Source organism: Poecilia formosa, unplaced genomic scaffold, assembly GCF_000485575.1.
Source record: "Poecilia formosa unplaced genomic scaffold, Poecilia_formosa-5.1.2 Scaffold17, whole genome shotgun sequence".
Classification (NCBI taxonomy): Eukaryota; Metazoa; Chordata; class Actinopteri; order Cyprinodontiformes; family Poeciliidae; genus Poecilia; species Poecilia formosa.
The window spans coordinates 2871871-2884699 of NW_006799956.1; the positions used below are offsets into that span (position 1 = coordinate 2871871).

The 12829-nt window shown below is 38.5% G+C and overlaps 1 protein-coding gene across 1 annotated transcript; it reads right to left on the reverse strand.

Annotated features, from left to right (window-relative positions):
- Positions 1–922: 922 nt before the first annotated feature.
- Positions 923–12295, reverse strand: LOC103134546 (forkhead box protein P2-like). The gene is made up of 13 exons (XM_016668819.1): positions 12237–12295; positions 10776–10830; positions 10514–10667; positions 9961–10068; positions 8697–8784; positions 8073–8183; positions 6499–6667; positions 6337–6407; positions 4372–4473; positions 4162–4283; positions 1596–1665; positions 1364–1488; positions 923–1265 (listed from the first exon to the last, which is right to left on the reverse strand). The coding sequence occupies exons 2-13, from the start codon at positions 10825–10827 to the stop codon at positions 1148–1150; spliced, it is 1290 nt and encodes a 429-aa protein (XP_016524305.1). The 5' UTR covers positions 10828–10830; positions 12237–12295; the 3' UTR covers positions 923–1147.
- Positions 12296–12829: the final 534 nt, after the last annotated feature.

Genomic DNA, 12829 nt, shown 5'->3' on the forward strand with positions numbered 1-12829 from the left:
ATATGATATCTCATAATCACAGCCTCTTCCTGCAGAGATCCTCTGACAAAGTGATGTGGTTAAATGTTTGTAACAAACTGACGTTTTGACACACAAAGATTAAATTATTGCATTATCCATACAATTATATATAAAACAGCTTCCAAAAGAGTAACTTTATTTGATCCAGTACTTTTACACAGCCTTACAAAAGTATCTACGAACTCTGAACTTCATATTTTATCAAGATACAAACACAAAGTTTAATGTTTCGTTGGGATTTTCTGTGAGAGTAACTGTGGTAGAGCTGTGCAAGTGAAGAGAATCTGACTGGTGAAAGAAAGTGTTGTCTTATAGTTGACACAGCAGCAGAATCTAAAGACTAAACTTCACACCTGATGAAATCCTCCCCATCCACTGTGAAGCACGGTGGCAGCAACGTCATGCTGTGGGGCGTTGTTTTTCATCAGCAGGAGAACATGGAGGCTGATCAGAGTTGAGAGGAAGGCGGCTGGACTTAAGACTAACGATTATTTTAGAAATCAATTTTTCTATCAACTATTCTGACGATTAATCGGTTGAAATAAATCGTCATATTCAGCAGATTTTTCCTTTAACCACGTAAGCCTTTTTCTATCCAATATTAGAGATACAATACAAAACTCAAATAATACATAATTAAATTTTTTTTTTACAGAATTAGAAGTAGGTGAAGCTAAAACTAACTTGAGGACAAAGACTTTTTTTTCTTTGCATCTAAATGCAATTTTTTATTTTTATTTATTTATTTATTTATTTTACCAGTTTTGTCTTAATTACTGCTCTGAATATGTTGTTTTCAGTAAATTACCCTTTTTCTGAGTCTGTACACTCCAGTTAATGATTAATCAGTTACTAAATTAGTTGACAATTATTCCAATAATTGATTCATCACGATTCATTTGATTAATCGTTTGTAATTTTGAATTTTGCAAGAAATCCCATTGTGGCTGCAAACAGTGGAGAAGATCAAAGGTCACAGACACTTTAGCAAAGTGTCTGCATTTCATTTCAAATGCTCTTCAAATCAAACACCTCAGTAAAGTTGCAGTAGTACCATGCTATTCCAAACATCTTAGGATCCTACATGAGAGCTTGAACTGGCGCTAAAGGTCGTAAAGGTAGAAGGTCACTCGAGGTCAAACAAAAGCTCCTCGCTGTTTCCGTGGATCAGAGGCTGCAGACTGACTGGATTGAATGTCGGCAGCTGATCCTCGTCGTCGTTGACTTTCTCGAAGTAAAGTTGCCTGAGTGAAACAAGAAAAAAAGAAGCAAAACCGTGTCGGTTATTTTGGTTAGTGGTTGTTTTCGGTTTACATGAAGCTTCTTATTAAGAACGACTCACTGCTGGACTGGAGGAGAGAGGTTTTGTTTTCTGCTGCTGCCGACAGCCGCTTTGTCGATTCCTCGAAGGTTTCGGCTCGAACGCTCCCTCTTGAGGCCCGGCAGCGAAGCTTCTGCCAGAGCAGCCTGAAAAAATATTTGAAAATTCAAACTGAGAAGTTCAAGCTCCCCGTCTTCAGAGAGCTGCTAATTTAAAAAAAAAAAAAAGCTTTCCAGAAACGTCAACGTCTCACCTGGAAGGTGGAGTGCAGAGCGGTGCCCAAAGACAGACTGGAGCAGACATTTTTCATCAGCGATGGACTCCTAATGGAAACAGAGTACAACAGCAAGGAGCTGGATGTTATTTATTGTAAGGTAATTAGTGCACACATGTAAAAACAAAAGAATAATCAAATTGGTTTTGTCTTTAAAGAGATTCCAATTCAAGTTGAGATTTTACTTTAAACATAGTACAAAAAGCACATTTAAATGTATTTATTGACATTAGCTTCTTATGCCCAACTAGCACATAACTATGACCACTAGATGGCGGCAGAGTGCTTCCAATATGATCCTTCGTATGTGTTGAATAGGCATCAACTGGCGTTAAAAATATATAATATATAAGAAGTTAAAGGCTCAGCACAGGACAGAATAATAGAGAGACGCAACAACAAAAAACACCTGTTGACTGTAATAGGCTGATTTTTCTCCAGACAGTCTGACTGGCAAACAGCGGATTACTGTCTTCGTCTCATAGCTTTATCTTTTCCCATCTATGTGTTGATGTATGTAATGTTTGCAATATGTTAATATTAGAGGTGTACCGATCGATCGGCCACCGATCATAATCGGCCGATTTCCAAATGATTGGTGATTGCCGATCACAGTCTCTTGTTGCCGATCACACAAACCGATCACCTGCATCTCATTTCGCAGCCTGCCTGTGCAGCTGGTCTCCTCTTTCCTTCACTCTGCGCAAACGCGCAGCAACAAATCCTAAGCGATGTGGAACTATATCGCACTGAGTGAATGAGGAAGTTTGCGTGTTGCAGCGGAAAATTAAAGCACATGGGGTGAAGCAGGTCAAAATGCATCAACACAACGAATCTAATATGGCATAAAAACAATGCCATACTTGATGGAGTTTGGCTACATCGAGGCTCACTGCAGTAAAAAAGACATACGGAGCGATCAGATGGCAGGTAAAGCAGCGCACAGCTACAAACACTCACCCAGATTAGCATGACGGTTAGAAAGCTAAACAAATAACCTGGAAAATTATTTAAGTCTTCGAGTTGCGATGTAAGACGCTGGTTCTGCTCTCGCTATTGAACCGCTGCTACGCTACAGGCTCACACCGAACCTCTGTTTAAAGCTGCAGCATCTAACCTAAAAAAAATACATTTTACATATGTATTAAAACTTTCGCTGTCCTAACATGAGACAGATAATCTCTAAAAAAATAATCGATCTCCTCCCTGATCTGCATAATTACTCCGCTCAGTCAGAAACAGCCAATCAGAACTAGCAGTAATCAGCTAGCCGCCATGCTAACAGGAAGTTTTCATTCAGTAACTCTGGATTGTTTATTGTAATGGAACCTGTATTTGCCTTTGAATGTAAAGTTTAATACTTGAATTTTTTGGCAATGTTGAGAGGTTTTATTTTGACTCTTTGCATTATTTAGCCTCTTCAGAGCCTTCATATGTTATCAGTCTGTAAAGATAGTATTATCAATAACAGTACAATTTGCACAATGCCTGTTTTGTTTTTTTCTTGGAAAAAGTTATTAAAAACAAGTTTTTGTCTAAATTAAGGTGAATTCATGGTTCCCTTTTCCACATAATGTAACCAGCAGTGTTTATGATTAAAAAAATAATAATTATGTGATCGGAATCGGAATCGGCAGCAAAAAACCTGATCGGCACATCTCTAGTTAATATTGTTGAATAAAAAATATGTTGAATAAAATAAACTGAGTTACTGGGTACGTTTTCTGATCTGTGAATGCACACCTAAACGCTACAAGTTTACGCCGACAACCCTCTGTGGTGTTGATGCTGTTACAGAGTGAAGCAGACAATAGCTGCGTTTCCATTACAAATGTGTGCAAAACTTTGTGAGTATTCCATGAATTAATGTAAAAAGAAGAAAAATAAAACAGTTTTGCAATCACAATGTTTTCATCAAATAAGAAAGGCAGTGCATCAATTCTGAATTTATTGTCTGTATGTATTTGATGAGATTTAGCACTCCTTATTTTGCTAAATTTGATACTAACAAATATATTACTCAGTAAGCGATATTTCACTATCACTTAGTGAAAGCGATACTGAAATATCGATTTCACCAAGCGATATTTGGTGAAAGGTGATATTTTGCTAAATATCGCGTTAGTGATATTTGATTAAATTTTGCTTTCACTGAGCAATATTTAGAAAATATTCAGCCAATAAAGTGATATTTAGCAAATATCACTGGGAAAGCAATATTCCACTAAAAATCGGTTTCACTAAGCGATATTTAATGAAAGTAATATTTCACTACATATCACTTTCACTACAGAGTTACTGTAGTGAAAGTGATTTTACTTTTACTGTAGTGAAAGTGATTCTGTAATTACTTCTAATAAAGTAATTCTGCTGCTCTGTGAAAGAACAGTAAATCTACTCTTTCATAGTAATTATGAAAGCGTAGAAGTGCTGTTCTTTCATAATTACTGTGTCTTCTTGCTATGAAAGAACAGTAATAATCAAACATCATCTCATTGGACCTCATACTCGGGTCCATGCGGTCGGTAGTTGGGAGTTACTGTACCCTGCGATCTTCTGAGACCTCCTCCTCTGGTATTCCTCCTCATCCACCGTCCACACGGCGCCTTTCACATTCTCCACGCGCACGAAGCACTTGTGCAGGCTCAGGTTGTGGCGGACCGCGTTCTGGTTCAGAGTAACGGAGACGGTTCTGCTGAAGCGGGTCGGCCGAGACGCACGCGCCGCAAACCGCCCGGTCAGTTATTCTGCTCACCTTCCAGGTGGCGGCGTTCCGCCTGAAATATGCGAACGTCCTGGTGAACCAGTTGTAGATCTCGTTGAGTGTCAGCTGCATGTCTGAGGCTTCTGTGATGGCCTGCAAATGGGGGAAGGGCAGGAATAAGCATTTAGTGCGTCACAAAGTGACATTAAAATGAAGAGTGTCATGAAATCTCTTAATACCTTTTTTGTTTTCCACTCAACATTTGTTTTCGCACGCATTTTGCATAAACGAATCAGCATGACTCTGCCCTGCAGATGGTTTCATACCACTTTAAATGCATTTTCTTTAAGCAGTAGATCAAAACAAAGTAGTGCATAATTGTAAAGTGGAAGAATAATGATGTCTGGTTTCACATTTTTAGGAAAATATGCGTCTGAAAAGCACCGTGTCCGTTTGCATTCAGCCCTCCTGAGTTAAGATGTGGTCGAAGCGCCGCTTGCTTCAATTAGAGAGACGTGTGTTTTAGATTATGTCTCCTTCTGTTTTGACAAAAATCGGTTGCACAATCTCTGCAAAATGTCACTAGCTGAGTCACACTTTAACAAGGACATTTTTAACAGATGGAAAATGTTGATCCAATTGCAGTTCTGGTTGTTTGTTTTCGGTTCTTATCCTGTTCCCAGGTGAAGTTGTGCTCCAGTTTCCTGAGTTTTGCCATCGCTGGCAGCTTTTCTCACTTTTCAGCACCAGGTGGACGTTTTCTGCTAGCCTGGTTTCACTTCGTACAGAGAACCCAGACCCTCGGCTGCTGAGAAACGATTGCTTCCTGGAGTCGTGGACTCCGTTGTTCTAAATTTTACCCGGTCGCTAACTTTCGGCTGTGACGCATGTAATGCGCCAGTTTGACGCTATGAAGCTTACCGGAAATTGCCAACAACCGTTCTCCGCTGCAAAGGGAGAAGAGCCGAGTAAAACAAAATGGCTGTAATTCCATATTTGGAAACGTGTCTAACGCGGACTGAACAGCTTCGCTCACTTCCTCTGCTCCCATCGATAAAACTACAAGCTGACTATGATACTAAAACAACGCAGGAAATCAACATCATTGTTCACAACTTCACCTTCTGTTTCCTGATTGACCTGGTTGAAAGACAATCCAAGGCAATGGGAGAAAACCTTGAAAGGAGATGAGAATTGAGCGGAAATGCGTAAGAAGGCAACGGTCAGGCTAGAGTTTTGCCACACATAGTGGTAGAAAACGTCAGAAAAAGTTCAGTTTGAGTCTCATATTAGTACGTAGTTCCATGCTTCGTCCCCTATTACAGCTGGAAACTGACGATCAGGCTCTAAATCAGGCCTGAACATTCAGTGTCACATAAAGACAGTTCCAAATACGGCCTTCTGTCACCTGAAGAAAAGTTCTAGGAATAAAAGACTAACTTCCCATTAAGTTAAGATCTAGAGAAACTCATTCATGCGCTTATCTTTAGTCTCATCGATTATTGCAGTGGTTTCCTCACAGGCCTGTCTAAAAAAAAAAAAAAAATCAATCCGTCAGCTGCAGCTGATCCAGAACGCTGCTGCTCGTGTTCTGACTAAAACCAGGAAGATGGAGCACATCACCCAGTTCTAAAGTCCCTACACTGGTTCTGCTCTGCATCCCCAGAACCAGAACCAAACATGAAGAAGCAGCTTTCAGCTTCTACACACCACAAATCTGGAGCAAACTTCCAGAAAACTGCAAAACAGCCGAAACACCGAGTTCCTTTGAACCAAGGCTAAAAACCCACCTCTTTAGATCTGCCATTGATTAATAGTAACTGGAACACTGATCAACATATCTGATGTGCTTGATGATGGCATTTGACAAAATGTAATGTTTACCGTTTTTGACCATTTGAAGGTTTTATGGTTTTAAGGCACTGTGAACTGCCTTGTTTCTGAAAGGTGCTGTTCAAATAAACCAGAATTAAAATAATAAAGATGTGAAAAGTCAAACAATCTCTCTGCTCGTACCTGTCGGATCAGAGCTGCGTAGGTAAAGGGTGGTCTGATGTCAGTGTTCTGGTAAAGTTCATATTCATTCTCTGCAGGAGGGGGGAATAAAAAAAACTAATGAAAGATTTGAAATCAGCTGCATTCCTGACGCGTCGAGTGAAAACCGTGTCCACTGTTTACCTGAAGACAGAGAGAACACCAGAGGGTGATGTCGGTGTCCTGCCACGGCGCGTCTGAACGGGAGCTCTTCGTCTTCCTCGTGGCCCTGCGGCGGGGAGCCGGCGGCGCTCAGAGGTCTCTGGTGTCTCAGAGAGAGAGACGCTTTGCCGGCCAGCGGCGTTGGACGGAGCTGAAAAGACAGAGAGGAAAAACAAAAACAAAATAAAAAAAAAAAAGTGAGACGTTTTCTGAGCGAGCGTGACGGAGCGATTGGATTCGCCTCCTCCGACCCGCTTCGGCTAACGCCGCGATGAGAATGAAGCCAATTATTGTTAATTACAGGGTGAAATTGTTTGGTGAGTGTTGTGATTAGGGTTCAGTGTTTGCGAGATTAACAAATGATTAGTTTCCGCGTTATTGGAGCATGTCCGCCATCTGGAATCAGACTGTCGGCCCATCTGGAGCCGACAGCTGGGAGACTAAACTACGAGAGAGAGAGACAAAAACAGGAAGAATGCACACAAGACTAAAGGATTTCCAGCTTTGTCTCATCTAAGGCTCCACTTACAGATAAAATATGTTATAAATTAATCTCTAAACACTTTATAAATTTAAATTTGTTCCTGTATATATTTTAAACTAACTTGTTATAGTAAACATTTCGGACAATCTTGTAAGCACAATAAACATTTGTAAACCTAATTTTTTTTAGCATGTAGTTTCCTTCTCACGCTTACTTAATGCATAATAAGCAGTTATTAATGATTTATAAAGTGTTTATAACTATCTATCTATAAGGGGAGATTTATCGTAACTTTTTTTTGTTTGTATTTTTGTAAACAAATTACAAAAACAAACTCAACTACAGCCTGACACTCTCCACATCTGCAGGAGAATGTGACGTTTTATCTTCTCATGCCGTACATCCACAACGGTTGTCTTAAAATGATTTTACTGCTTTAACCTTTACAGATCACCCCAAACTGTAAAACGTCTGGAGGTGGCTTAACTTGAAAACAAAGGCCCGCCTGCTGCCTGGAAAGTCCAATTAAAATCAACAAAAAGAATAATTTGGGTTTTAATTCAGAAATTAAAGTTCACGAAGTTGACTTGACAACAAGAGGCAAGTTGTCTAAACTTTGTTTTTTTTATATAAAGTTGATTAATCTTGAATTGTGAGTTTTAACTTAATGCTGGACTTCAAACCACATAATTATTTCACAAAATGCAAGAAAAAAAAACTGCCTGTGTCTAGTTAAAGAGCCACATTTCTCTATTATTTTTACTCACAATATCAAAATAACTACTTTTTTTATTTTAGAATAAATTAAATTCTTCTTTCAAATCAAAACATGCCGCTAAGCATTCTGGGAAACAGTCCCCACTCCTGTCTTTTCCTTCATTCAGTTCCTGAAACTGAAAGAAGGAAAAAACTGAAGAGTTTTGTCAAACTCTTGCAGGTTTGACAAACTGAATAAAAGGTTCGGTTTATCCTTCACAAACTCGCACATTTAGGGTCAAAATCTGAAACTCGCTAAATTTCATTTGAAGACGGCAGACACAACTAATTGCGGCTCATGTGTTTTGCGGCGTACCTGTGGGCCGCAGCAGTCAGCGGCTGCGTCGGACTTTGCTGACTGAGCGCACGGGGAAGGCAGGCGCAGGTGAGCCATCATCACATGCAGACGCTCCTGTTCTTTGCAGAGCTGTTGAACGAGACGAGACGGTGTCATGTTGAAAAAAAAACTAAAAAAAACTAAACAAAACCAACAAACACTGAATTCGGCTAATTAGAATGGAAGCCTTTCATCCGGAACACATTTTCCAAAACAAAACAATTTCCCGCTGCGTCTTAACATCTGCTGAAAGTCGCCGTTGGCTGACCGATGCAGATCCAAAGCTAAGAAAAACAACAAGACGATGAGTCAGATTACGGTTGTTTTTGTGCGTTTGCTTATTGGAACAGATAAATTCTTGCGCACCATATGATACTTAAAGTTGTTTTTCATGGGGAAAAAAAAGAAGAAAAAAAAGACCTAAATGAGGCAAAAAGTGTGAAACAAAGTTTTGGATGTAAAGAAACACAAACAGGATCATAATGGCCGAACAGTCTGCTATTTTTTTTTCTTCACAATGTGTCAGTACCTTAACCTGAAGAGTACTTATTTGTCTTTTTCATAGGATTCACTCGTGTCAAATCTAACATGGCTCCGGCTCACCTGCAGCTCCAGCTGCTGGACCACCTGCATCTGGACGCGGCACTGAGCCGTGCTCCTGTCGTCCAGAGTGTGTTCGCTGCTCATGTGTCTGGAAAAAACAGAAACATTCAATAACTTTTCTGAGAAACAGGTTTCCACAACACTCTTCTTTACGTATGACAATGTGGGCGTTATGTCAGAAAAGCAGCCATAACTCAGCAGAAGGAATAAATTCAACAGGTGATTGGACCAACATTCGGACGTCTGTTGAAAGTTTAGCTAAAGGATTACAGTATTTTATCCATTGGACTCATATTGAGTTGTTATTTAAACCTTTGTTACCAGATGTTCTGTCTGTTCTTAACTTGATTGTTATTAACGACTGTAAGTTTCATCTATAATAAAAGGGTTTGATTTTTACCATTTCACATTTTATTTAAAGATCACACACCTTCAGAATGACAAGGTGTTATACGATCAGTGTATTCAGTAGAAGAAATTGGATTTTTAAATGTATAATTGATGGTTTAAATGGAAAAACAAAATGTGTTTTTCCTGGAAAAAAAACACACATTTTGTTTCTCTATTTGTTTTGCATGTTGCCATTTGACAGATGAATGTTGAACATGGCAAGACAGGGATTCTTCTACATTAGATCATTTATGAATCTTATATATTTGTTTTTAGTTCTTGTTCACAGAATGTTAAAAATATAATAATTGCACAGGCAGCATGGATTATTGAAAACTGTGGGGTTGAATAACTTTTAAAAATGTGTTTTTTGTTAGTTTGACTTTGGAAGAAAAAAAAAAACAAGTTGACTGGTGAATTAATTGGTGATTTTAATTTGAATTTTATATTTCACTGCTTCACATTGCAGCTTTATTGTTGCAACATGTGCGCGACTTAATTTTAATAAAGGTTATCTCTTATAGCCACGTATGGAAATGTCCATTTTTATTCAAGCTAATGTATGAAAACACATTTTATATCGATATCGTGTCAAAATAACAATATTTGTGTCGATTTGAGTGACGCATTAGTTCATTTCAACATATTAAAATTAAACACATCGTGTGTTGTTCTTGACATTTGTTTGTCTTAGCCAGTATTTTACACTTTTTATCTTTCTTTTCTACTTGTCTGCATTTTGGTAAAGAATCTGTTCGATATATTTAGTATCACAGTAGATTTTTTTACTTTTATTTTTTTCAGAAAGTGCTAAGTTTGCTACAAAAGGTGAAGATGTCAGACGTTTGGAGCTACAGGGGGGGGAAAAACTCACTGGACAAACTGGGCGATGTTTTCACAGACGGACTCACAGCCGGGCCAGTTGCACACTCCGGGACCGAAGAGGGCGCGCGCGAGAGCCGGGTCCCTGTCTGCACCGCTACTGGATGAGATGGAGGAAAAAGAAAAACCGACACATCACTTAAAAACAAAAAAATAAAAATCACAGCAGAAACTCCTGACAGAAACTCCTGACAGAAACTCCTGACAGAAACTCCTGACAGAAGACTTTAGATTTCCTTTTTTTTGGGTGGCATGAAGTGACAGGAAGAGGTGGCGGGTAAGACCGACAAATAAACGGAAAGCTATTTCACTTTTGATTCAGGGACATGTTCTCCAGTCATGTCAACTTTCTTTTTCTTTTTTGTTCCTTTCTTTGCTGAACCACCTCAGGTGGAGGAATAAAAAAGCAAGACAACAGCAAAACAAAGCAGCCCACTGGGAACCGAATCCTCAAAAGCAAACGTCGCCTCAGACACAGAGGACGTCTGCAGACGACGCGTCTTTGATGCTTACAAAAAGGCCGAACCGGGAATAAAGGACCTCACCGCTCCGCTCCGGGAGGAGACTCAGACAGCCGATCCCCGGTCGGCTCGACTCGAGCGGATGTTTTCTGGTTCCCGCTCATCGCCGCCCCGTCGTCAGAAAGAGCCGATCTGAGTTCCTTCCACAACTTCTGCATCTCCGCGGGACCGAAATAGCCTGTTAAGTCGGCACAAATGGTTTTTGTCCTGATCAGTAAAAGGGGAAAAAGTGAAAGGAAACGTTCCGAAAGAGAGAAAAACCAGCAAAGAGCTGCGTGTTCCTGACCTGAACCTGAGGAGAGGCCGGGAGGAGAGGCGGCCGGTTTCTGCTGGAACATCAGCTGCTGAGCAAACATATTTCACGTCAGGGAGGAAAGTTTGCTTAAACGCTTCAGAGCGAGAAATCAGAGCATTCAGGACTGCTGGATGTTTAGTTACAAAGATAAAAAATAAACTAAAAGGGCCACACATCAATAAATATATGAATAATATCACATGTGATCGCTGAATTAAAATGAAATCAATAAAAATTTCAGTAACTTTATACATCAACCACAAAGATAAATGATAAGTACATTTGGAACTCAATCATTAAAATGTAAATTCATCATGAAAACATTAAAACCAAGGCTGGCTTCTGATTGGTCGACCTGCTGACCAATCACATTGTCTGCAGCTGTTTTACCCCTTCTGACTGATGGGACTAAAAAAATCAATATATATGCTTCCAACATGATAAATTAAAACAATACAGGATTTCTGCACTTAATGTAAATTTAACTAAATATCTGAGCAATAATAAAAAGATTTATTACTTTATTTAATGTCTGTGTATTGATTTGTCAAAAAATGATCCCAAAATAAACCAATAATTATAATTATGAAGATACTTTAACAAAATAACAGACAAAATAAAAACACAATAAGCAAATTTAACAGATAAATTAATAGCAATAATAATGACTTTGTATTTCTGTATTTTTATGATGTAAAGCCACTTTGAAATGCCTCGTTGCTGAAATGAGCTATACAATAACATTTTTAAAAACATGTTAAAAGTGAAAAAATCATAACTTTGTTTAATCTTACTTTCTTTTCTACCTTAATTGTTCAAACACCTGGCAGACCCAGATGTTTCTGATAGGAAATGAGAAGCATCTCTTGAAATATAATCTTTACTCTCTCTACAGATTCTCTGCCACTTAGAAACATTATTTCTAAGTGGCAGAAATAAAGTTTTCTGCCACTTCATATATTTAATATATATATTAAATATATTAATATTAATATATTAACAGGTTTGTCATAATAGAAGATTTCCCAGAAGTCTTGTATATATGTTTACCGGTATAAACAGCTCTGGAAAAAAATGAAGAGATCAGTTTCTCAGATTTTACTCTTCATAGGTAAATGTTTGAGTAAAATGAACATTTTTCTTTTATTCTATGAACTACTGACATGTCTCTGAAATTCCACGCAAGAATTTTGTATTTATTTGCAGAAAATGAGAAATGGTCAAAATAAGGAAAAGGATGCAAATAGTGCAAAGAAAACAAATTAATCTTCATTTAGAAACAACAATCCTGAAGTTTTAATTAAGAAAGAGTTCAGAAATCAGTACATGGTGGAAGAACCAGGAGGTTTTCGGTTTTCAGTGGGCTCTTTGTTTTTTCCAGCGCTGCATATTAACCAGTCACACATGCAGGTCTTGGTATGTGTAATATTTTTATGATTAAGCAGCTTTTACCTCTTTGACTTTCTTGCTGGTCTGCTGTTGAAGCTGCTGCTGGTAAAATTCCTTCAGGTGTTGCTAAAACAGGAACAAATTATTTATTATTTCTGCTAATTCAGACATAGAAACCCACCACCTGCCTAAAGACCAGAGACTGACCAAATGACAAGACGATTTTTACGAGCTAAAAGGTTCAGAGGCTAAAAATCGATTTCCGCTGACAGCGTCGTCTTTTGCTTCTTTCCTTCTGCGACATGCTTTCTGCATCGACAGACCCGAAATGTCATTTTGTCCCAGTATTTATGAAAATCAGGGGACGCTTCTGGATGGGATGTTTTTCATAGTTGCATCATTTTCTGAAAAATTAAAGGAAATCACCTTCACTGTGTCTAAATAAGCATTAAAAGAAGATTTTTGTATTTATTTATTTCAAACAGGTTTTAAAAAACAAGTGCGAGAGCAATAAGTGGGACAAAGAACAACACATAACCAAGAACAAAATGATTTGTTTATTACTGTTTCTGTTTGAAAAGGAGAAGAAATGATGTTATATGTTTCTTAACTTATTTAGTTTGCCTGTATATTTTTATCTTACCATTTATCAGCAT

What these genes read in the sequence shown, in the direction of transcription:
- LOC103134546 (XM_016668819.1), bottom strand. Translation starts at nt 10,827, where the DNA reads ATGTTCCAGCAGAAACCGGCCGCCTCTCCTCCCGGCCTCTCCTCAGGT. An exon ending in CGGCCTCTCCTCAGGTTCAG is followed by an intron (nt 10,668 to 10,775) that starts GTCAGGAACACG and finishes CCGACTTAACAG; the next exon opens with GCTATTTCGGTCCCGCGGAG. An exon ending in GGTGTTCTCTCTGTCTTCAG is followed by an intron (nt 6,408 to 6,498) that starts GTAAACAGTGGA and finishes CCCCTCCTGCAG; the next exon opens with AGAATGAATATGAACTTTAC.